General features: G+C 35.1%; 1 protein-coding gene across 1 annotated transcript; it reads right to left on the minus strand.

The window, feature by feature from the left end:
- Window positions 1-12,619: 12,619 nt before the first annotated feature.
- LOC145104293 (uncharacterized) lies at window positions 12,620-15,861 on the minus strand. Its single transcript, XM_079041559.1, has 6 exons — window positions 15,507-15,861; window positions 15,249-15,373; window positions 14,812-15,141; window positions 13,946-14,725; window positions 13,116-13,195; window positions 12,620-13,022 (listed from the first exon to the last, which is right to left on the minus strand). The coding sequence occupies exons 1-6, from the start codon at window positions 15,859-15,861 to the stop codon at window positions 12,620-12,622; spliced, it is 2,073 nt and encodes a 690-aa protein (XP_078897685.1).
- Between the last annotated feature and the right edge of the window lie 11,999 nt (window positions 15,862-27,860).

Raw genomic sequence — 27,860 nt, forward strand, 5'->3', positions numbered from 1 at the left:
TTATGGACATAGACATTAATCCAACAGTCTCCCACTTAGAGAAGTCTAAAACTATTATTGAGTATGACTTCAAAAGCCAACTGGCAATCGTAGCTCTCAAAAGCTTCTGTCGAACTCTGACCTTGCTGATGAACTCTGACCTTTGTCAATGACTTGTCCATTAGATAAGGGATCATATATTCCTCCATTCTAGATATCATATGGACTGAGACATGGATTATCAATCATTCTCTCTGTCCATTTGTTGTTTCCCGATTTCCGATTTATGATGACTGACTGATTGAACAAATCAAATCAGTCCTGGCTTGGCCAAGCACTCACATGTGTCATCGCTAAATCATCGAGGGGCCCACAAATATCGCTTTTATCCCGAAGGTAAAAGGAATGGATAAACTTCGACTCATATGGCTTGTTCTACTACTTGTTGAATCATACACAAAGGCACGTTTTATAACATCGAGTTACCAATGCGTTTTCGTGCAATCAATGTATAACCAACTCATAGTAACAACTCATATCTCTAGGTTTTAAGAATATAAGATATTATCGTCTCATGATCACTCGTGATAAAATCCATGAAGTGATTCAAATGAGCGTGGGTTGAATCCAATACTCAGAACTTATGAGCACTCATGAGTGTTGTAGCACCACTTTGTCCAACATCTTAGACCTCTACAATCCAACATATGACAGTCTTGATTCATATCTACTTCCAACATATGACCGACTGTGGATAGTTTGAATAACTTAGTCATTCAGGAAGAATGACCTAGTTTATTCTGGAAGTCAAAACATGCAAAATGAAACACAAGAATAAATGAATCAAATATGGTATCAAACCCTATGAATATAAATAGACCACTTTTATTTATCACCATACCGATTACTCATTATTTCATTGTTTCGGTTTTATCAACTTTATACCTGAATTAAAAACACTATTTGTCCCATGCTCCAAGCATGTACACTATGTTTTTCTAAACAATAGCTTTGCCATACACCAAGTATGCACTCTATGTTTGTCTATGATCCTTACTTTGTGAAATAAACCAATCGAACATAATTTCAATGATTCTAATTTCACACTCCCAAATCCTTATCGAAAAATGTGAGAATTTCAAATTCCTATCATTTATCCAAATCTGTTTAGATTTTAAACTTATATGCACTGACCCTCCTGTAATGAATATGTACAAAGTCACAAAGACTTGTCAACAGTCATTATAAGGTATTCCAATGGAGATCAACTCCATGGAAACTAAGTCTCATATTCAAAGTACATTGCTTTGGACATGCTTCTTGCATTAAGTTTTCTAATCTTACACAGATAACTTCCACCTATGGAGACAACTCCATATTCTCATTTTGACTATCACTTCTGAACAAGAGATGCCTCTTTTCAGAATATGTCAATATGGTCCTTCCAAAATTAGCACTATACTTCCAACTGTCCCTGAGCAACCAATCTTTGGTAAACCTCAGATTGTCCTCGACAATTGCTTAATCATTTTAGTCATATCCAATTCTAGACCTTTTCCCTTCTTAATGCCTCTGGGCATTTGGAAAAATTTAGAAATGACAAATATTATAACACATGCAATCGATCCTGTACCCAAAGCAAATGGTACACGATTCATGATGTCTCACATAAAGACATGATTCTAGACCAGTCTTTTGCTACAATATTTTTATTTGCCATGTTTTCAAAATTTGACTATGAAGAGGGATGTCGTAATCATAATCGAATTTTGAGAACGCAATATATAGAATTTCCTTAAGTTGAACCAATCCAACATGAAATTCATATATATATTCTTGACTAAAGATGATTAAGGTCTCAATCTAAGCCTTTAGAACTGAAATGAAGTATATCCTCTCCCTTAATTATAGCAAAACAACTTTTTCAATCCCTGCAGCCTCACGAATTGAAACTTTTGTTTTCTATAATTAACATTGCTAACTTGCAACACTAACAACAATTATCATGCTCCCACTAACATGATGATTATTAACATAACACTTATGTGCCCAATAGCTTTGACATGTACTCAGAAATCAGCTGGACTTCTAGAAATCAATACTTTATTGACTTTCTTACCAAAGTTCAGATTTCTGATACGAGATGCTTTGATAAAACTTTATCAAATTCATACACCTTTCCTTAGATAGCATGAATGTGTGTCTAAACAATTTCAGAACTATGAAAAGGGATGTCGTAATCATAGTCTCAATTGTTTAGACCTTTTGCCATCTGCTTCAAATCTACTTGGTGGTAGTGTTTCCTCACCATCATTTTCATGAATCGGAGAGAAACCTTATGACCCTTAGATTTTATGGTGTATGTGTTCTTATCCATGTGAATCTGTCAAAACCATAATCACAAGACAAGGTTAGTGACAAATCCAAACTCATATGGATTGAACTAAATCTTAATTTCTTGCCACCTGACAGTACAAGGGCCTGCCATTGCTTCCAAGTTGTTATGCAACCAATTGAGAACTCTAAGAACTCATATGCAAAACCAACTTTAACTGGAATGGGCACAGAAATAGAAGTATGTCAACACGATAGGTTATAAACCTCAAGTCGTGTGCTAGTGAAGAACCTCAAGTTTTACTCTTGATTAGTTCTTGAGACTTTCAAGACCTTTAAGACTCCCACTGTCCTCTTGACATATAAGACTCTCTTGTCAAATATTCAAGGGATAGTGCGGATTCTTTATCAAGACAAACACTTCACACAATTGGCCTTAATTGGTCTTTGTTTAATCCAAAACATCACAACTTACCAACTTCAAATGTACAAGAGTAGGACACTTTTACTCTTACATTTGACAAGTGTTATAAACCTTTCTTTAAGATATGTCACTCAACTTATAGTCTTGGAGTATAACTCTAAGACTTGTTTTGAAACGAAGTATGACTCATCTTCTTGATTTAACCATTTCAACAATTCATGACTCCTCTTCTTAGTCATAAGAATGCACTAAGATGTCCTTAGAAGACCAATTGTGATGTGGTTCTTAAATCATTAAGATGATCACAAAACATGATACTAAAGTACTCTCCCATCTTTTCAGATTTGAGAAACTTTTATCTTTCTGCCTAATTTCATTCTTCTCATTCGTTCTGCCATACATCGAGACTTTTCCAATGCTTCAGAATTACACTTAAGCCTGTAAGTATAACCATATTTACTAAACTTTAGTAAATCATGACGAATAGTCTTATCGATCTTTGTGGTGGACTTGACCAGTGCACAAGAATGTGTACTCGATCCCTTTAGTCATTTACTTGACTCACATATACATGTGAACAAGGAATTAGTCTTAATTTTCGAAAGCTGAAAGTTCTCATTCATCATACTATACAACTTGCATGATTCCAAGTTTAGGTCCATTTGAAACTTGGGTGATGAGAAACTTTCCTTATTTGGTAAATTTAGACACTACCACAAATGAAAGAATCAAATCCATTTTCCAATATTGCTATCAATGGAAACATGTAAACAACAATTTTTCACAAATGCCATTGTAAGGATACTTAAAATAAATAAATCAAAACTGTTTTTTTTATTTTATTTTAAAACTTCCGGAAAAACTTTTCCTTACAATGCAAATGCATATGAAAAACTTGTTGTTATCTATTCCTAAGCAATATATCATAACTCCTAAGCAACAGCTCAAAATTCTGATCACCGAACCATGCGATCGAAAACCATCTTCGCGATCAGAATCAGCATATACTTCCTTTAAGTTTCTTCACTTTTTCTTTGATTCTTAAAACATCAACATGTGACCAAGTCACATCATGTAATAAGAATCTCAGAATATAAACTTAACAGAGTTAGATAGTGAACTTTACCTGAAGCAGAGTCAAACTTCTTGACTTGATCAACCTTATGATCTTTCAGGTAAATAGGCAGCTTCGCAATCAATTCCCCTTCCTTTGGCAAGAGAAACATATGGACTCATTAGGAATGGTACATCGGACTATCGTAGACTTAGCCTTTCTCTTTACCATTTGGTCAACCTAGTTGACTATGGTCAAACCCTTTCTTTGGGATGAGAAGGCTTTTCTAGATATCCAATGTTACCATTGTCAATGTCCATTGGGAAGTTGATCTCCTAATCAATTTGCTTTACTAGTCCTCAAATCATTGCTGACCAAGCAAATAGATAAGATCATTAAGGGTCATGTCATAGTCTGTTTCATAGTAGTCCCAAAGGAACTCACTAAGTGACTTAGAAAGTGATTGAACATCCAACCTTCTTAAGACTTTGACACCCAACTCTCCCGGCTTGTCAATATGTGACTTCATCTCCAAGATGCGATCACACATAGACCTTGCTTGCCAATAGGGATTGAGTGACCTTTGAACTTGTGGGTTAGGGAGAATAATTGGAGGAGGTGGAGGAAGTAAAGTTCCAAGAGATTTGGGAAGATCATAGATGTCTCAGCTAGACATCTTTTGGGAGATATTCAAGATAATTGATTTAAATTCCTTAATATAACACCCAACATGAAATATTAAGGCTAGGATCCAACAACCTATTTATAACTGGAAGAGGGATGCCGTAATCCGAGTTATAAAATAGTTGAAGGTAGGTAAATGACGATTTACCAATTTCCACAATGAAAAACGAAATATAATTAAGTTTTAATTGGATTTGAAACTCCTAGATCTTTTGAGATTCATTGAACTTTTCAATGGCATGTTTCAATCTCGAGTGTGCCCTTCAGGTTTTGTGACTGGGATGCCGAGGATCACAAAACAAGGTGTGAAGTAACCATGCAAATATACTTGGTACCCTTAATATTTACCCCTCAATTGATGTGTCGGTTAACCACACGAGCTCCACCGATACTATGATAAATATTAAGTTACCCTTTGCCTACTTTGTTAAATCCAGGTTAGTGTGCCGGTTAACCACACACGCTCCACTAACGGTTTAAACAAAGTGCAAAGTGTAATTTCATGGATTAGCACCTTATTCACATTTTCCTAAGTAACTAAGATTGGGAATTAATAAAAGGTTTAGTTACTTACTATTTATCATTAATACTTTTAATGAAGAGAGAATTATAGTCCTTGTCCTACCTGTTCGGCTAACGACCCTCCACCAGTCAAAGAAGCGGTGGGTGAGAGTGGACACCCATTAAGCTGCCATTTTATAGGCAACAACCTTATACCCCCCTTATAGACCGGCTTCGTGAATGAGGCATACTAATGGTAAGACTGACTTGCTCTTATACATACATATATATATATATATACATACATATATATATATATATATATATATATATATATATATATATATATATATATATATATATATATATATATATATATATATTATTAACTTATAATATTATAAAGTATAAGGGTTGAATTTTAACTTTTAAAATTCTAAGGGCTTAACTTGGAATTAAAGTATTCATTAGAGAAAACTTTTCAAATTCCAAAACTTGAGGGCAAGTTTTGAAACTATTCAAAACTCTTGGATTTTCATAACTTATGAGTTTTAAGTAAAGCTTTAAAACTTTTAATGAAGAGACTCTTGGACATCCATAACTTGAGGACAAGTTATGGAGCCATAAAAACTATTTATAAGAAAAGACTCTTCATTTTTTTTGTAACCTAAGGCATATTTATGAGTTTTTAAGATTCATAAATGTGACTTTTCATATAACTTGAGGACAAGTTACAAAAAAAACACATTTTATGAACAACTTTTAGATTAATTAGGATTGAAAACAACTAAAACACAATTTTTTTTCATTAATCTAAACTAACTCATAAATCAAGGAAACATAGAACTTTTGGTAATCCATAACTTATGGAGTTAAATGCTTGTTTTATGATGAAACATTTCATGTTCCATAACTTAAGAATAAGTTATGGAATTCTTTAAAACATTAACACCAAATTTTGTAACTCCATAAAAACTTTGAATCAATTTTTTTTTAAAACCTTTTCATATCTATAACTTATGGAGGTTTCAAAACACATAAGATCACAACTTTAAAAAAAAACTTTTTGAGCTCCAAAATTTAATGACAAAATTTGTAACTCCTTAAAACATTTAGATCAAACTTTTAAAACTAATAAAATAATCATATCATTTTATCTTTTACTAAATTTGACCTAATTCAACTCATATAGCAAATGATTCAAATTTTACAAATAATTAGTTTTTCACAAAACAAGTAATTATCTTAAAATTTGACAAACTTCATGTTTTTTTTCTTTTTTTTTCAACTTTGAAAATCAAACATTTGCATGAATATAACAGAAAACAACCCATGGCTCTGATACTACTGTTGGGTTTTAGTATACTACAACATCCTATGGTGCACATACAACCCTAAATACCTTGGATCTATGTTTTCTCTATTATACATACAAATATGAAGTTTCCAAGATATTACCCTATACTAGCATACAAATATCATATACTTGGGTAATAAAATAGATAGAATACATACCTTTTGTTTTATGTAACTTGTCTTCATGAAGCTTGAGTGCCTAGTGCCCCAAGTGTGACACCTCAAATGGTTCACACAACACCATGAAAACTTGGAATAACCTTGAGAATAAGGATACTTTGGTTCTCTCTAGTGAAATCGGCCTTGCCCTTTTGTATACACACACTAGTGCCCATTTCACCAACCAAGGACATCTTTATATAGTGTGGAGATTAGGGTTAAACCCTAATACCCATGACCATTCATTTCATATGATCTATGGGTTAAACACTCCATGGACTATCCATGAAAGCTTAGCCCAACCTAAATGAACTTGGCCCATCACACACATATATCTTAGATTCCATATTTAATTAGTTCCTTTTGATCACTTAATTAATTATAAATTAATTCTTGATCAATACTAATTAAATAATATGATTATATATTAATATATTAGAACTTATAATATATTAATATAAATCACTAGTATCCTTTTTCCTCATCTTGTCTATCCAATTGTCCCGATGCCATGCAACCCAAATGGACCATGTCGGGTCGGGTCAAGTCTTACCAATTATAGTTATGGACATAGACATTAATCCAACAGTAAGAGACTAATAGGACTTAGTCAAAGTACTTACTTGGATAAAGTGTTGAAACGTTTCAGCATGGAGAATTCCAAGAAAGGGGAGTTACCAATCCAAAGCAATACCAAATTGAGTAAGACTCAAAGTCCGAGTACTGATGTCGAGATAGCAGAGACGAGCAGAGTACCTTACGCTTCCGCAGTTGGATCAATCATATATGCTATGACATGTATGTTGGATAAGGTGTCTAAGTCCATAACTATTTCTGGTATGTACTTGACCCGGTTGGCATGGTCCATTTGGGTTGCATGGCATTGCAATACTTGGATAGACCAAAATGAGAGAAAGGACACTTAAGGTTTATTAATATATTATAATTTCTAATATATTAATAATATTATTTAATTAGTATTGATCAAATAATTAATTTGGAATTAATTAAGTGATCAAAAAGAGACTAATTAAATATATGGGGTTGATTGTGTAAATCATCTATTCTTGTATAGTGGGCTAATGATCCATGGTTTGTATGAATTGGGCTAAAACCCATAAGGTGCTCCATGGATAGTCCATGGAGGTTACAAACCCATGGATCATGGAATATGGAAAGCCATGACAATTAGGGTTTACATGGTGTAACCCTACTTGTGTCACAACTATATAAAGACCCCTTGTCTAGCAAAATTGGCACTACTTGTACAAGAAAGAAAGAGGGCTAGCCCATTTTGAGGTGTTAGTGAACTTCTCTCAAGGTTATTCTAAGTATTGTGGTGTTGTGTGAGACATTTGAGGCATCACACTTGAGGTGCTAGGCTCACAAGGTTTTCAAGGAATCCAAACAACATAAGCTATGTTCTACATCTAGCATTTATGTTTAAAATATGAACCTTGGAAATCAAATTTGCATGTATCATAGTAAAACATAGATCCAAGGTTTCTAGGGTTGCATGTACACCATAGGAGGGTTAGAATGCTCAAAACCCTTCAGTGGTATCAGAGCCTAGGCTTGTTTATTTGATACTTGATGCAAACTTGTTGAAAAAACTCAGTTTTCTGCATTCTGCAGCATGAACTCGCCGAGTCTATGGGGGGACTCGACGAGTCCATGAGTTAGTTCATCCTACTCGTCGAGTAGGTTCGTGCACTCGGCGAGTAGGAGCCCCTGAATGCAGATTTTCAAGTTTTGCTACTGAAAATGGACTAGAAACATTACCCTAAACTGTTTTGGTGTTATAAAAACTTGTTTTAGATGGTGTAATGGTTATGCTAATCCATTTTCAATGGATATTATCAAAATTTCAAGTTTTGTATGGTTTATTTATGATTCTTGAAATTGTTGATATGAGCATTCATGAACTTATGAGTTTAGAACATCATAGGAATTTTTTGTACCTTGCTTGTTAGTTTAATTCTTGATCTTGATGTGTTTTAATGGAATCCATAATTTGTCCTCAAGTTATGGATTATCAAAAGTCACTCTTTTAAAGTCCATTATTAAACACATAGGTTACATAAAATGAAAAGTCTCTCATTTTATTAATCCATTAACTCATAAGTTATGAAAGATGAAAAGTTTTGAAAGTTACAAAACTTGCCCTCAAGTTTTGGAACATGTAAAGTCACTTTAAAAAAAAACTTTAGTTCCAACCCCTAGAATTTTAAAAGTTAAAATTCAACGATTATACTTTATAATATTATAAGTTTAATAATTATTATATATGTATAAGAACAAGTTGTTTTACCGTTAGTAGGCCTCATTCACGAACCCGGTCTATAAGGGGGGTATAAGGTTGTTGCCTATAAAATGGCAGCTTAATGGGTGTCCACTCTCACCCACCGCTTCCTTGACTGGTGGAGGGTCGTTAGCCGAACGGGTAGGACAATGACTGTAATCCTCATTAAAAGTATGATGAATGTAAAGTAACTAAATGTTTTTTTTATAAATTCCCAATCTTAGTTACTTTAGAAAAATGTAAATAAGGTGCTAACCCATGAAATTACACTTTGCACTTTGATTAACTCGTTAGTGGAGCGTGTGTGGTTAACCGGCACACTAACCTGGACTTAACAAGGTAGACAAAGGGTGGCTTAAGGTTTATCATAGGTCGGTGGAGCACGTGTGGTTAACCGACACATCGATTGAGTGATAAACATTAAGAGTACCAAGTAATTTGAATGGTTACTTCACACCTTGTTTTGTGATCCTCGGCATCCCAGTCACAAAACTTGAAGGGCACACTCGAGATTGAAACATGCCATTGAAAAGTTCAATGAATCTCAAAGAATCTAGGAGTTTCAAAACCAATTAAAACCTAATAATCTATTTCGTTTTCATGGTGGAAATTGGTGAATCGTCATTCACCTACCTTCAAATATTTTATAGCTTGGATTACGACATCCCTCTTCTAAGTTATAAAATATTATGTTGGGTCCTAGCCTTAATATTACATTTGGGTGTCTTATTAAGGATTATCTTTATATCTAATCTAAACTTATCTTTCTTGTTTTCAGATGTCTTCCAACAATGTTGCTTCTGGCTCAAACCCTACTGGCTCCTTCTCTCTCATGAACCTTTATGGGAGAGTCATCTTCGATGGATCCAACTTTATGGATTGGATCAGGAACACCAGGATGGTCACTCGTTATGAGGACAAGGAATATGTCCTCGATAAGGAGCTTAAGGAACTTGAGTCTACTGCTACTCCTGAGGAGATCGCTGAATACCAGGCACATGAGAGAGATGCTACCAAAGTGGCGTGTATCATGTTGGCCACAATGATAGTCGAGCTCCAAAAGTCCTATGAGGACTACTACCCTTTTGAGATGCACCAGGACTTGATGGACCGCAACCATCAGAGTGCACGTCAAGAGCGGTATGAAATCATCTCCTCCATGATAACAACCCGGATGAAGGATGGAGAACCCATCACGGGCCACATGCAGAAAATGCAAAGGTATGTGGACCGTTTGCTGAAGCCAAATGTGAACTTCCCCGAGGAGTTGACAATTGGCATCGCATTTGAGGTGCTAGGTTCTCAAAAGTTCAAGATATTCAAGCTACAATCAAAGGTAACATTCTTACTAGTTTAATTATGTTGATTTCGATTTTATAGTATGCTAGATTAGGGTTTGCAAGTCTCGGACAATTATTGCATGTATAATTAGAAAAACTAGATCCAAGCATTAGGGTTTACATGTGCACCATAGGATTGATGTAATGCTCATAACTCATCACTTTGGCCATAATTGGACTTATTCCTACATCAAGATCCATAGAGTTAGTATTGATAGTGTTAATATTAAAGAAGTTACTAGTATTTCTGTTATTAGGAGTATTGAAGGTCTCATCAAGATCCTAAGCCACAGGAGTTTGGATGTTTGGGATTGCTCTCCCTGTTCGGGTAGCAACGGATGTTGGAGCTATCGATTCCAGACGTTTCCTTAGGGATACTGCATTGTTGAAAATTAGGATTCTCGGTTGTAAGATTGAAGGTGTTGCCTCCTAAGGTTTGCAGATCTCTGCCCTTATCCTTTCCACTTCCTTAAGCAGTGTTTTGTTGTCTTCCTGTCGCAGAGCCACCTGTTGTATCAATGTCTTTATCATGGCGAAGAGTTTGTTATTTGAGACTGGGGCAGGAGGATCCTGGAGCAACCGGAAGAGTGTTCTTCTTTGGTAAATCGGAAGTCTTCTTCAGATCAGGGGTCTGTTTGGAGGTGGTGGAAGATTTTTCGAAGGAATAGAGGGAATAGAGGAAGAAGAGAAGGTTGGTTGTGTAGACATGATTTTCAAGGATTATAAACACCACATCCCCACGTTGAGCGTCAAATTAATATGGTAAAAAAATCGATAAAGTAGATATTAACCAAATTGTATGAGAGGTTGTGGTGTTGTTGGTAAAGTGATTATCAAAACTAGAACAAGATTGTACAAGTTGTTTACAAGGAAATCCATTGATCCTTTCTAGGGTCTCCGACACAAAAACTTGGGAGGTGATATTGATCACCTGCCTTGATTAATTGTATTGATTGAATGATTGATTACAAAAATGAAAGTAAGTGAACGAGTACAAGTATTGCAGTGAGTCTAGGTGTGTGTAGTGTGCGAAATACATGTGTATTTATAGTCTATTCTAAGCAACAATAAGTCCGATATTCCCCGGATCCTCTCGAATAAGAATGAAAACGTTGGTTTGACCTGGTATTCCCGGGTCTTTTTCCTGATTGAAACGTTTCTTCATTGAGAATGAGTCTTATCTTGACTAATTGTGCACATGTGAGAAAAAAGACTAGAAATATATCCGTTAATAATAATAATAATAATAATAATAATAATAATAATAATAATAATAATAATAATCAGGATCCTAAGATATGTTCGGAATCTTAAAATTTTTTGAAGATCCGGGATCCTGAATAGGATTGAGGATCTTGGCTCTAACATGTATGTTCATTTGTTGTTGTAATTTCTAGGATTACATTTCATTAAGTGAAGTGATATCATGTTAGGTTTTCCCACTGAGTTTTGCTAATGTTTGTTTTTTTTTGGTCGTAGAGGGTTAAATTTATGTTTATAGTCTAATAGAATATGTTCTTAGTTTTTTTTCCTTGTACTCTTTTGGCCTCTTGTTGGCTTTGTTATTAATTTTTTGTTAAAAAAAATCATGAAACTATTTTGAGTACATGATTACCATTACATTCTCTTGAAATTTTCGAAAAACTACCAGTATGATCAACTTTATTTGCAAAAACTAACTAAATATTAATTATATGGATATAATTAATGACTTAAGAGTGTAATATACTATGTCTTGTATAAACATTTAGTCACCAAACTATTTTCGTAAATGATTTACCACTAAGTTTTGTTTAGCTATTTAAAAACTAACATTATAAAATGATTATAAATAAATGTTTATTTGCCATCTACATGGTTGAGATGGCTCTAACACGTCATTGTAGACTTATATTCAATATATAAGCCATTTAATTCAAATATAAACAAGTTTCTAGCAATGTCATCTTCTTTCAATGTTCTCCAACTCAAATACGAAAAGGAAAAGCGAAATTGCATGCCATTTTTGCATACTACATCAAATTAGAACATCTAGGACTAAAGATAACTCAAGAATAAGGTTTAGGGTGTGTCCTAACAAGATCTGACAATGAGTCGACTTGGGTTAGGTTCGGGTTCAATCTAATTATTAATTGGGTTGAAGTTTTCAACCCAACCCAACCTGTTTATTTTAATGGGTTGGTATTTTCCATCCAACTTAACATTTTAGATAAATAGGTTGTCATCGAGTAGACCTGTTTATGTAGTTCCCAACCCAACCAACTACATAAATTGGTTAAACTTGGGTTAACCCTTTTAAAATACAATAAAGCAAAATAAATTAACTAAATAAAGTTTGAAAATGCATACAAATTGTTCACATAACATTATTTTTTTTGGAACGGTAGAAATTTATTAAAAAGAAAAAACTAGCAAGAAGCTAGCAAGAGATTACATCAAAGAAGTAGCTAAAGAGGGGTTATGAAGCCACTCAGTCCAACGTAAATTTACCCTACTACATCTATTAGAAATCCAAAAAAGGATTTCTCAACAACTTCATCAAATATAACCGACTTCTTGGGTAAAACCGTTCCAAAAATAGAAGTATTACGAAAATTCCATAAACACCATAAGGAAGTAATAATGACCGCATCAAACCCATTTCTTTGACCTCTACGCAAATTTACATCATCCGACCAGTTGACTAAAGAATGTACCAAAATCTGAGCTGGGAGAGATAAACCCCACCATATAGCTACCCAAACCCAAATATCTCTCAAGTCAGGGCAACCAGCAAAAATATGATCAATAGTCTCCGCTGCACCCATACAAATCGGGCACATGATAAAAGGAACCATAATACCCGTAATCGATAACCTCCCCCTTGTCGGAATACTAGAAAGCTGAATCCTCCATATTAGAATATTGAGTTTAATAGGAACCTAATTATTCCATCGTGTACCCATATCCCCCGAAGGAACCAAACCACTATCCAACGCATACCGCACAGACGAAACAGAGAAAGTGTCAGAATTATCAAGAGACCAACCCAGTCTATCCGGGACGTGCTGTAACTGAACACCCTACATCACCTCCAAAAAAGAGAGCCATTGAGTTTCTTCAATTCCACCTCTAGGCATACGTCTAAGATCATCCGTGTTCCAACCAATTAAAAAACGGTCCTTGACATTGGCTGAGCGGTAAATATCCAAAGCAAAAACTCTATGAAAAGAAATAGCTAGAGGATTATTGCCTTGCCAATTATCATGCCAAAAAGAAGTATAGGCCCCATCACCAATTCTAATAGGAGCTAAGTTATGGAAGTCAAAGCCCCGATCTTTGAGATTATCTACAATCCTTGTAATACCATTCCAAGGACCCATCAATTGTCTCCTTGGAATCAAAGAATTTGTAGACTCCCCCAAACCATACATAATTTTAACCACCCTCACCCATAATAAATTTGGGTTATGAAAAAACCTCCACTTCCAACGTAGTAATAAAGCCCTGTTCAAGGCAAAAAGACTACCAATCCCCAAATCTCCAACATCTTTAGGGGCCAAAATTTTATCCCATCTAACCCAATGCATACGACGATCATCTAAATAAGCACCCCAAAAAAACATAGATCTCGATCTCTCCAACTGATTAATCACTGTTAAAGGCACATGATAAATGGACATCAAGTAACTGGCAGTCGAACCCAAAACTGCTTTAACCAGAGTCATCTAACCCCCAAATGAAAGGCATTTTTCTTTCCAAACCGCCAATCTTTTGCGGAAAGAATCAATAATAAGGCCCCCAGAATCAAATCTAGCCAAATTCTGACCAACCAGAACCCCTAAGTGAATAAAAGGAAAAGAGCCCGGAGAACACCCCATACAATTAGCCAAAGAAGAAACTTGATTAGCCGTGACCCCCACTCCATACAACTTACTTTTAATAATATTGATTTTCAAACCCGAAGCTAAAAAGAAAAATCTAAGAATTCGAACAATATGAAGAGCATTCTCCTGATTCCACTCTGTCATGAGAAGAACATCATCAGCATAAAGAAGATGGGAAATAGTAATTCCTCCAATTATGATTCCCTTATATGCATTGGATAATTGAGCCCTAGTCAGGGCCACATGCAAACCCTCCATGGCCAACACGAAAAGAAAAGGGGATAGGGGATCCCCTTGTCTCAGACCTCTGAACATATGAAATTCCCGGGAAGGAGAACCATTCACCAGGAATGAGACAGTAGCAGAAGACAACATCTCCGAAATCCAATTACACCACAAAGAGCTAAACCCCATAATTTTCATAATCTCTAGCAAGTAGTCCCAAGCAACAATTTCATTGAGAAGAAAAGGACCATCTAAAATTTGTCTGCCTTTTATAAAAGCAAATTGCTCCACACTAACCAGACTACCAATAACCTCAGCCAATCTATTAGCAAGAAGTTTACCAATAATCTTGTATTGGCATCCAATCAGACTAATAAGTCTATAATCTCTAACAACCTTCGGGTCTCTAACTTTTGGGATCATAGTGAAAAAGGAAGCATTACACCCCTTAGGAATAGAGGAGTGCGTATGAAAATGAGACACCATGTCAAAAATATCATCCTGAACAATATCCAATGCCGTTTTATAAAACCAAAAGTGAAACCATCAGGTCCTGGAGCTTTTGACGAGCCAGAGTCCCACACTGCCTTTTTTATTTCCTCCCGAGTAAACGGAGCATGAAGAAACTGAATTTGAGCAGATGAAAGATGAGAGAAATGGGAATCCTCAGTCTGAGGTCGAGTACCAGTCTGTTTAGAAAACAGAGTCTGAAAGTGACCACGAAATTCCTCCTTAACCATATTTGGATAATCAATACAACACTCGTCCTTCAAAACACCTCGAATAGCCATTTGTCTTCTCTTGCAGTTTATGACCCCATGAAAAAAACCTGAGTTTTCATCACCTTCAATACCCCACTGAATTTTAGCCTTTTGGGCTAACTCCAGATTCGTAACGTGATCTAAATCTGTGATGTTCTTTAGAATATTAACTCGTTAGTCCCGTAGATTAGCATTTCCCTCGTCTGTCATATGGCAAGCATCAATGGATTCTAAAACTTTTTGGAGCTCCGTGCGTTTAGAACCCATTCTGAGCCGAGTTGTGGTGTTCCAAATTCGAATGTTAGATTTAAGAAGTTGAAGCTTCTTCTTAAATTTAACCCAAGGATGTGAAACACTGATAAAATTATGATCTTGAGACCACGAATTTCTGACAACATCATCAAACCCCTCCAAATTAAATCAAGAATAAAAGATACGGAAAGGAGTTGGACCATAATCAACTATATGCTCCGATAACAGAATAGGTCTACGGTCCGGAACGTGCTTCTCCAAAACCATACCTGACAAATGAGGAAAAGAATCCAAAACAGCATGAGAGATTAAAAACCTATCCAACTTACTAAATTTTGAACCCCACTTATCACTCCACGTAAACCGAGGACCACTAAGAGAAACATCGGATAAACCCGCCTGCTTAATGAAATTGTTGAAACTCCTAGCTGTATTAGAGTTAAAAAGAGTACCAAATCTTTCCGATTCGTCACGAACCTCATTGAAATCACCCATCAGAACACATTCACCTTGGAAATAATTAATAAGCTGGAGAAGAGTATCCCAAAGAAATCTCTTACAATCAGCCCCTTGCGGAGCATAAACCCAGAAAGAACGAGCCATACGAACATCAATAACTTCCATCTTCGTTTATTGAATTGCCAACAAGTTTACTTTATGTTTAAGACACAAAGTTCGTACCCAACTTCGTTTATTTTTACAACCCGCTCCTTAAATATTGATGGAGAGACAATTCATCTCAACACCATTTTATCTCCGTTCCCTTCAACAAGTTCTTTTACCCGGTCATAACACCCCTCTAAGTTATATCCCATTCCCTTCCCAATCTCCAATGTTTTTTGGATCTCACTTAAGAAAGACCCTTTATTGTAAGAATTACCCAAACACCCATACAAACTATTACAATTAGAAAAACCTGGAGGATGAGTCAAATTATCCTCAGAATCTACAATACCCGATACCCCAACAAACCCTCCAGAAAACCCAATTGGAGCATTGTTGCATTCAACATTATTTTTATTATTAGAATAATGAATTGGGGAATCCATAACCGAGGCAGAAGAGGGAGCTGGACCTGCTGCCGAGCTTCTTTCCTCTACCGAGACAACTGCTGTCACCGGAACAGTGGCCACTGGGCACTATTTTGATGGCTGAACAGCCTTTAATGAGTGATGGCGAGTAATATCACCTGAGATAACTTCATTATGCTGCTGATCAGGGAACATATATGGGGAAAAAAACTCTGCTCATCTTTTTTTCATATAAATTCCGAAACTGCCCCTCATCATATATAGGAAGATTATTGCTTTCATTAACCCGGATCTCTTCATCATTAACATCTGAAATTACTTCCTTACCATTTCTTCCATCTTCCTTAATTTTTTCTATTGTTTCGTAAATTCCAAACGGATCATATGACCCTTCTTCCTTGTCACATTGTGAATTATCAACATTATCTTCAAGGACATTACCATGCTCACTTGAATTTTCACTACCGGCCTTATTATTTTCCCATGCAAATGATGGAGTCCACCTGGCTGCTTCTTTTATTCTAACCAAAAATGCTTGGCCATCAATACTAATTGTCACAACCTCCGAAATAATACCTTGGAAGGAGGATAATATACAAATTCGTTTTTTATATACATCCTCTCCCAAATCATCATCAAGATGGATTATATTTCCCCACTTAGCCAAAATCTTTTTAAAGGCTTGTTTACTCCAGGATCGTAGAGGTAAACCTTCAACATCAACCCAAATCAAACGATCCAAAGGCACAAAGTTTCTATCCCATGGTCGGTTCTCTACTATCCAATGGTTCATAGCATCACTTGCAAGAAAAATTTTACATGCTTCTTTGTGTTTAAACTCAAGCATAACCCATAGCCCTCCAACATAACAGATATCAAAATCCTCAAATCCTTCATCAAAACAAAGCATACGTAGATTGGGAAACGTAAGAAAATCCCTACCCCTAATGTGGAAAGCACGATTTCTTTTTTCTACACTAAAATCTCCAGCAGAAACCTGAACAACATCATCATTATTCTTTGAAATTGATTTAACTCCGAGACCTTTTACTACACTAGCATAAGTAACTGAATGGCAAGTAGTCTTTTCATTGACCCTAGAATTCCCATCTGTTGCATGAGGATTGGACTGTTTTGAAAATCTTGGTAAAGAAGCAAAAATTTTGTGATAACCAAACCAAATATCTCGTAAGTTTCTTATCATACGATCAGAATCAGCAACATCCACAAATCTAATAAATCCAAAACATTTTCCCAATCGAGATTTCTTAGTAGAAATAAACACGTCTACCACTTTGCCAATTCGATTACACATACGCCATAAATCACTACATAACACATAGTCTGGGAAATTGGTGACATAGAAAGAAGGAATAACTTTACTTGATTCTTGATTCCCGTTCCTGATATTCTGTGATCGTTGCCTTCTAGATTTCTTGAACCCTGATTCATGAGGTTGCCAGCGGTCTGTAAAAGATGATCCCATGATAATATTCGATTCACAATTATCCAATAAACGAAAAGAAGATTGGTAACCAAATGCTTCCAGATTTGTTGGTTCAATCAGCCGATCACCTTACCGGCGTTTGAGACCGCCGGTGAAGGTTTTGAAATCCCGAAATCGTCGGACCCATGCTTTTAAAAATAATCTATATAAAATCACCCCTTCACATAACATTACTTAAATTAGTTTCAAACGTAAATAAAGTTTCAAAATATAACAAAAGCACAATCCTAACTCACAAATACATATAAATTGTTCACATAACATTAAAAATGTTTAATTTTAAAATGATTTTGGAGAGTGTTTAGTATTTTCGGTGCTAAGAAAAATGATATGAATTAGGATTGCATTTTTTTAAATATAAATAATAATATAACATTATAATTTATAAATTAATACTTTGATTAATACATGATAATTTCAAATAATTATTAAATTAAATATATATTAAAGTTAAATGGGTTGGGGGTTTGAAATTTTTTATCCATCCAACCTATTTAATTAAAAGAGTTTAGCAGATTGATACATTTAATTTAACTGGGTTGAAAATCTCAATCCAAACCCGCTAATTTTAGGTTGAGTTCGGGTTGGATTAGTGTGTTGGGTCGATTTTTTCCGACAATAGTCCTAACTCTGTTATAAGTGGTTTTTTCAATCGATTTTGACTTATCATATTGTATTAGATTTTTCTCTATAACCTTTTATTTTTGTTTTTTTAAGAATCCAAAGAAAAAATTCTTTAGTGGGGAATGGATTGAGCCAAAGCCTACAAATGAATGGTATCTCATTACGTAAAAGATCCATCTTAGCGACATAGATGTCAAATTAGCATTAAACAACAATGCTCGATTATAATGATAGTTTTTGAATATATGAAGAGATTTGAATAGTAAATTGTATATCAAAAATAGTTTAAAACTAAATATGCACATATGTATAGTATATTATGATATTAAGTCATTAACCATATCCATGTAAATAAAATTGTTTTACAAGCACTTTAACTAGCATAACCTACAAATACCTAGTCATAAAGGTAGTTTTTGAACGTCTCAAAGAGTTTGGTCAATCATATATAAAAAATAATTTAATAACTAAATATATACACACAATATAATACGTTACCATATTAATTCATTAACCATAATAATAAAATACGTACATATTAGATCAATGGGGACGCGTGCTGGCTTTTATATCATTTCACTTCACTTTCTTTCATTTAGGGGTGTTTCGGGTTGCGTTAAAAAAACATGTTATTGGTAAAACTGCTTATTAATATATTTGGTAGCATTTTTTTTAAATTTTTTTAAAAATTGTTTGGATTACCTTTTGTGGTGACAAAACACTATAAGCTAATAAACACTTCTTGTAGTGTTTATTAAAATTTTCTTATACATGTAAAACGGACCAAACAAATGTGACCATCTACAACAATCTTCATTGTCTCCGTAGTAAGGTTTTAACAATCGTTTTAACACAAAGTCTATTGCTAAAAAGGTTCATGCCCTTATACTCATTCTTATATATTGTAAGACACGTAGATTCAGGCTAATCAATTTAAATATTATAAGTATTAAAATTGACTTTTTGATAGAAGATTATTTAGGATAAATAATATTAACCAAAGTTATAGTATATGTGACAAGGATTCTGTGCATATAAAGAATGCCTAAATCTAACTTCGTGAGAGAAAGTTATGATTTTTCTAATCTTTCATCATTTAAGTATACGGCTCAGAAACCGAAATTGAAATCGGTCGATTGTTATGAAAAACAATCTAAATGAGAGTTGAATATCTCGTCAATAGTCGAGAATAGACGTCGGATGAGAGAATTATGAATTTTTAACGGACTTTAACAGTCTAAGCCAGTTAAAAATATAACTTTCAAAATATAGTCAAAATTAGCTGACGGAGTCTAAATGAAATTTGTAGATCTCGTCGATAGCTACGCGTGGATATAAAACTCAATGAAAACTGAGCTCGTATGAAGAAAATATTAATTTTCTAAGAAATCAGAAATTTCCGCGCGCCTAGACAGTAGGTGCGGCGCGCACTGACACACACGTAGAATCACCCATATATCGACACGTCACCCTGGCCGACCGGATGCGCGGCGTGCAGGGGACATGGTGCGCAACACGCACCGCAATTCAACCTATATAAACCCTCGAGTTCCAGCCTATTTCTCATCCCAACTCCACCCGAATCCTCTAGAGCTCTTTCCACCCTTACTCCCGATACTCTCAAGTTCCCGACCCCTTTAGCTAAGCCATGTGGTGTCAGATAGCCGGTGAATAGAAGCTCATGGATAGGAGTTATGCCCGCTTAATTCTCGATTTTAATTAGAAAGCTCTGTAAGTTACGCTACACTTATTTATTCAAATGTAACTTCTAATTATAGTCATAGTCGTTATTATGAACCTATAATTATAATTTATCAATAATTGTAAGTCATTATATTGATTGATCTAATTACGAGATTGATGTCTAGGCTAGACACAGTGAGGTGTTTAAAGTGAGATTTCCACACAGTATACTCTGTATACGAAACAGACCCTACCTCCAATATGACATACCTCGTTGTTCCTTACTTGATAGATCTTGATGTAGACATTGAGATTAATGAGGAATATAGCCTATCATTAATCGCCAGGTATATAAGACAAAGACTTAAAAATATGAACCTAGGTCGCTTCAAAAGGAAAAGCCAAGTACCGAAGCAAAGTGTTGCTCGACTTTATAGTCATCCACTTTAATAAGTGAGTGTATAGTTACATTCATCTTACACATACATATGAAGTATTTAGATAATTAAATGCTATGTGCGCCAAATATCTGCAATACGTGTTGGATGAACTTATATGATATGACTTTACTGGATTTTATTATATAATCATTTTCGTATACAAATATATATATATATATATATATATATATATATATACACACACACAGACACATATATATATATATATATATATATATATATATATATACAAATATATCTGGTAGTGATGGGTGATAAGAGATGGAAGATGAGAGATGAAAAATAATTAGGAGATTCCCTGACCCTTACTTGAGATGATTGCGATGTAGTCATCTACCAGAGTATAAATGATGACCACAAACTATTCTAAACAATCCAATGGAACACCAACAGGTTTGCAACATGTAGGTGATGAATTTATGAGTTCAGGTGATGCACGAACCGTGTATTCATGCGATGTACTCTACCAACGAATTACGAGTTCAGGCGATGTAAGAACCATGTATTCAATGCGATGATTAGGCGATGAACATTATGAAAAGTCCTTAGTGATGGAAATATAAACTGCAATGATAGGTGACGAATATTAGGAGAAGCCTTTAGCGATGAAAATATATAATGCGATGATAGGTGATGATTATATAATAAATGGCAATGTAGGTGATGATTCTTAAGAGAGGATCTTACTATAAATATAGAAGAAAACATGGATGGGTAATTGGGTTAACTGTTTGACAATTAAACATATTAACTATATTATTGTGGGTTGAAACCCCTATGTACTCACCAGGTTTCCCAACCTAACCCATTCAGTTTATTTGAACCACAAGTAAATAAATAAAGATACTTGGATAATGACGTATGTATTTGCTGAGATATTCAAGGAGATGTAGACCGTTAGTATATTGATACATTGTAAGTCTCCGTTTATGTTTATGTTTCTTGTATCAGTTATGACATCCCAAGCTTTTAAAATAAAAAAAATCTTCTGAAATGCCTTGATTTTGATATTATATCATGTCAAGGATATTTTGGTACCAATTCCGTAATAACAAATGTTTTAAATAAGCATAAACAAAAAATTTTAAAATGACTGTAAAAATGGGGATGTCATAGTCCAGGTGGGTTGCAACTGATCCTATATCGGCTGGGAAGGAGAACAAAACATTTCCTTATAAGAGGTATGGATACCTTCCCTGTTACAACGCGTTTTAAACTTGTGAGGGAAGCAGATCCCATAAGAACTCTGCAGTTAAGCGTGCCCGGGCGAGAGCAATTCAGGGATGGGTGGCCCCTGGGAAGTTTTCGCACTAGGAGCCCAAAGCGGACAATATTGTGATACGTGCCAAATGAGGATGTTACATACACTAACTCCCCTCACTTACATGTAATATTTAAAAACATGCTTCGGTTTCAAACTCTTAACAGCGCCTCCTCAACATTAATTCATATAACTCGTTCCTTAATTGAAATTCACTCGACCATGGTAATGGATCAAAGGATAAAAATTAACTCTAGACAGATGATGAAACTTTTCTCGGGTATGAATAGAAGCAAACTCCAACATAACCCCGAAACTGCCAAGATATTTCATACAAACATCCGAGAATCCCAATGGATCAAAGGACAAAAAATTAACTCCAGAATGATTATGAAACTTTTCTCGGGTGTGAATAGAAGCAAACTCCAACATAACCGTGAAACCTCAAAGATATTTCATACAAACATCCGAGAATCCCTCATTGATGCATATGGATCACCGGATCATAAGGAACAAGAGTCTTTAGCACAGTCCATGAAAGCTAAGGAAAAATCATTGGTTTTTATACACCCTATATTAATCTAAATGGAAATTTAGTCATCATAATTGCTAGTGACAGTCAACTCTTTCACCCCTTTAACACATCGGCGTTCCTAGTTCTATCATAACAATATTAGTATTACCCATCACAACTTTAAGTTGTGTCGATTGTGCATTGAAAGTTTGGTTTTTAAAGTTTCTATCAGATTGGGCAACATTAGTGTGACATCCCCAATTTCACGGCCAGAAAAGACCGATTTTGTTTATGCTTTATAAAAATCAGAGTACCCTCTTAATAAAAATGTTGCGGAATTTATTCCCAGAAAAACATGATAAATATATTATCAAAGCATTTCCGAAGAAATGTATTTTGTTCATATTAAAACTTTGGTATGTCATCGTCAATACTGAAACATAAGCATAAACAGACCTTACATTTATTTACACTAGTGATTTACATCTCCTTTAAATCTCTCAGTGTAAAGCAACTTCGTATCGATAACTGTGATACAAATAAACTGAGTGAGTCAGGCTTGGGAGCCTGGTGAGCATATAGGGTTTTCAACCCACAATAAATAAATTTATTATGTTTAAACATCAAACAATCAACCCAATTACCCAACCCCATTATCTTCTTTATTTCTTAAGGATTTACCCTCAGAATCATCTATCACTCATTCCTAAGGTTTCCTCCTAAGGAATAGGCACGAAGTCACATCGTCGCCAGGGTTTATACAACAGACACTAAGTCCATAGCTGCCAGGGTTTTTAGAGTACATCTGATGAACATATAGTTCACACACCTACAGGTTGCGAGCCTGCTAGTGTTCTATGTACCGTCTAGAATAGTCCATGGTTGTCATCCATACTCTGTTGAATGACGGGGCCATCGCTTGGGTCATCGCTTGGCTCATCGCTTCTCACCATATTTTACCACTCATATATCATCGCTCATCTTTCATCGCTCATCATTTATCTCATCATTTTATCACACATCAACTTATTTCACATACCCATGTTATACCCAACATATTTGTAGATAATATATATATATATATATATATATATATATATATATATATATATATAATTTAAATCATTTTAAACATGTATAAAACATTCTTTCATCTACCCATGTTTTACCCAACATACTTGTAGATATAAAATACATATACAGTTTAAAACCTGTATAAAACAATCATTCAACGTCTATCTCAAATAAACAAACAACATATATACACATAGCACGTATTTTATATAAAATACTTCATATCTATGTGTAAGGTGAAAGTGACTATACACTCACTTGATAAGACGATAATCGGGCAGCACTTCGTTTCTTAAAACGATCGTTTCCAATAAAACCGGGGGCTTTAATGAAAAACCGGGCCCTGCGAGGGTGGAGCTTCAAAACCGAAAAGATAAATTTTTCCGGGTCTTCGGGCACTTCGGAACGTATTTCGGGTGTTGGAAATAATCTCGGGGCTTCGGGGGAAGTCGAAATAGCTAAAATATAAATTTTGGGGTGAAAAAGTGTTAAATTTCCAATAATACCCGACAAGTCTCGCATGCTTTATATAGGGGTGAGAGGGCTCGGATCCGAGGACTAAGAAGGTTGCACGGGGCAGCATATGCGAGGGCCAGGTGGAGGGTGCAAGGTTCGGACACGCGAAGGGAAGGAGGACAGCCGGCACGCTTCGGACAGAGACACGCGTCGGTCTCGGATTGGGCCACGCTTCGGATGCGAGGGCTTGCCACCGAGGCCACACGCGTCAACATCTGATTGGACCGAACCTCGGACTCGAGAAGAACGCGACACGCGGGTCGGACATGGGGCAAGCTACGAGAATCCGGGTGACGTGTCCGAAATCAGATCTTATCCATGCGAGATTTCTCGGTTTTTGTGCCAAAAACTTCCGAAATTCATAACTTTCGCATACAAGCTCCGTTTTTTACGTCCTTTATATGCATGCGTAAGTAAAATTATGATCTACAACTTTCGTTTAGACTCCGTCGGCTAATTTTGACTTTATTTTTAATATTATTATTTTTAACAGACCGGGACAGGAAAATCTGTTAACAATTCATAACTTCTTCATCCGACGTCCGTTTTCGTATGTCTTTTTACCGTTGCAATACTATTGACGAGACCTTCGATTCTCGTTTAGATTGTTTTGGCTAAATATCACTCGATCTTTATTTCGAGTTTTTAGCTGTCTACTGCTAAGCTGAAACTTAGAAAAATCATAACTTCCTCATACGAAGTCAGATTTGGACGTTCTTTTTATGCACACTCTCGGTTTAACGTATTCTACGACTTTCGTTTAGATCGTTAAGGCCAAATATCGCTCTATCGTAAATTCACTTTTTACGTCGCGCTGTGTCGTGCCGGTTCTGTCGCGAAACTTCGACATGTCATTACTTCTTCGTTATAACTCGGATTTCAGCGTTCTTTATATGTACGGAATGCTTGTAACATATACTAGAACTTAGTTAAGATTACTCCTTCTAAATAAGCTTCCATCAAAAAGTCATTTTCGATGCTTATCGTCTGTAAATTGATTAGCCCGGATCTACGGGCGTTACAATTAGCAAACAATCAAAGTTTCTAAATCTATATAATGCATAAATTGATACCAAAACATTCATGTAATCGAATTTAATGAACCACACCGTCTGTTGTAGGAAATTTTATGAGCCCGTGATTCCTTAGATTTACCAAGATATGAAGAAAGGCGAGATCCAAGACGATTAAAAAAACGCTTCCATTCTGCCTTTCATACAGTATCTGGTGTCAGTCCCGCAAACCACTCAACACTGCTAGAACGCTAACCGAAAAAAGGCCATATATATCAAAATTCACTTTTAAACAAAATTACTTATCGACAACACATTCTACATTTGACAAATGGATCCTCATCTGATGATAAGTTCATATCATAAGCCTTTAAATGTTGGTTGGTTTTTAACTTTTAACTGCATTCAGTAAAGTAAATATTGACTAATATATATTTTTAACATGGAACTTTTATATATATATATATATATATATATATATATATATATATATATATATATATATATATATATATATATATATATATATTAGTCAATATTTACTTTATTGAATGTAGTTAATATATTCCAAAGGATAAAAGCACTTTTATATCTATTTGACCTATTTTCTCTTTGAAATGTGTATGTAAGAATATTATTGTTGTCAGCCAATACTTTTACGTGGTCACGTTGAACCCTCACATAGGCCAAATCCAGGACCACATCAACTTGAATGTTGAGTAAAAATAGTCTTTGAAAACCCTAGAAACTGGTAAGACAAAATTGCAAGAATGGTCCATGTAGTATGTCAAAACTAGCAAGTTTGGTTCAAAAAAGTTTGGGCTCACATGGATGGTCAAATAGTTCGGTTTTGTTGCGAGCTTGGTCCAGTTTGGTTTGAACCTTTTTGTATTGACGATTTTGCCCCTTATTATTTTATTTTCCTTTTTTGCTTTATTACAACAATTAAAAAACTATTAAAAATAAAACAAAAATAAAATACATCTCTCTCTTACTTCACCGAAAAAGGAAAGACAATCGGCAACACTTTTCTTGATTGTCCAACCCCTCTTCCTCCTTCTTTCTTCAACAATTGCAACCCCAAACACCTTGATTCCATATTCTTCTTCATCGAAGTCACACCTATATCTCCATATTTCCTTCTTCAGGTGAATCATGAGTTTTTTGGTTCATAAATGAATTCACAGATATTATAACGACACTTATATAAGTCATAATAATAGCCCAAATATTTATTATAAGTTCATAATAACAATAATAATTTTAAATATAAGTTATATTAAAATAGGGTAAGCATAACTTACTTACAAGGGAGATTTAGCTAGGAGTCGGGCTCTGCAGGGGCAGAACTTCGTTGCTGAATCTTTATAAGAAAGATTCGTGCAGCGCTTCAGCGCTCACCTTACTATACTAAAACTACAGAAAGAGAAGTCGAATCACGAGGGACCGAAATGCTCAGGGGATAAGAAGAGAAAGACTCTTGAATAAAGAGAATGGTGCAAGAAATATGAGAGCCCAAGACTCTTATTTATAGTAATTGAATTTTCAAAAACTACCCTCATAGTTACTTAATGACCTTATAGTTATATAAACAACTAAACACCCCTTTATAATACTATTTTAAATAGATTTAACGATATTTGTACTAAAGTAATGTCGAAAGTATTCAACGCTGGTCTTATAATGACCGCATCGTCCATACCTTTCTAATGATATATATATATATATATATATATATATATATATATATATATATGTGTGTGTGTGTGTACGTATATATGATTTATAATTTATTTTAATACGTAAATATGCTATTATAATTTGTAACTCGTTTATACGAACTCCGTTTTTGACGCTCTTTATATCCACGCGTAGGTGGAGACGTACTCTACAACTTTCATTTAGACTCTGTCGGCTAATTTTGACTTTATTTTTAAAGTTATATTTTTAGCAGGCCGGGACAGGAAAAGTCCGTTAAAAATTCATAACTTCTTCATCCGATGTCCGTTTCCGTCTGTCTTTTAACCGTTGCACTACTATTAATGAGATCTTCAATTCTCATTTAGGTTGTGTTGGCCAAAAATCGATCGATCTAAAATTCAAATTTCGGGCTGTGCACTGCTATGCCAAATCTTAGAAAAATCGTAACTTCCTCATACGAAGTCAGATTTTGACGTTCTTTTTATGCACACTCTTGGTTTAACGTATATTACAAATTTCATTTAGATATCTAAGGCTAAAAATTAGTTTATCAAAAATTCACTTTTTACGTTACGCGGTGTCGTGCCGGTTTCGCCGTAAAACTTCGACGGGCCATAACTTCTTCGTTATAACTCGGATTTCGGCGTTCTTTATATGTACGGAACCCTTGTAACATATAATATAGATTGGTTAAGATTAATCCTTCTAAATAATCTTCTACCAAAAAGTCATTTTTGGCGCTTATTGTCTCTAAATTGACTAGCCCGAATCTGCGGGCGTTACAATTATCTCCCCCTTAGGATGATTACGTCCCGGAATCATCAAGGAAACAGGGATTGTTTAATGACTCCATACATTATCTCTTCATCCTAGGTGATAACCGTAACTTCTATGTTCCTTCGAATTAATATCTAACTCTTGGACTTCTTTAACTGCAGGCGGTGCTCGATCTTGAATCCACCCTCTATCTCATGTTAGATTTTCAATTATGACTTCCAAGTCACAATCTCGATCCTTATTGGATACTCCTTCTCCTTCTTAACAAACTTAGGATAAGTTATTTGATTTCCACAATAGACCGATGGATCACGTTCCAATGACCTCTCATTGTGTGTCGCAACGCTTAGACTCAAGTCTCTTAGAGTCAAATTTCTGAGTAGAATATACTTTCCTTTATGTTCTAATGTGATATAATCACATTTCAACATGTAGCATTTCTAGCTACCAACTTCTTTAAC

Source organism: Lactuca virosa, chromosome 4 (genome assembly GCF_052849685.1).
Source record: "Lactuca virosa cultivar CGN04683 chromosome 4, Lactuca_virosa_CGN04683_v6, whole genome shotgun sequence".
Lineage (NCBI taxonomy): Eukaryota > Viridiplantae > Streptophyta > Magnoliopsida > Asterales > Asteraceae > Lactuca > Lactuca virosa.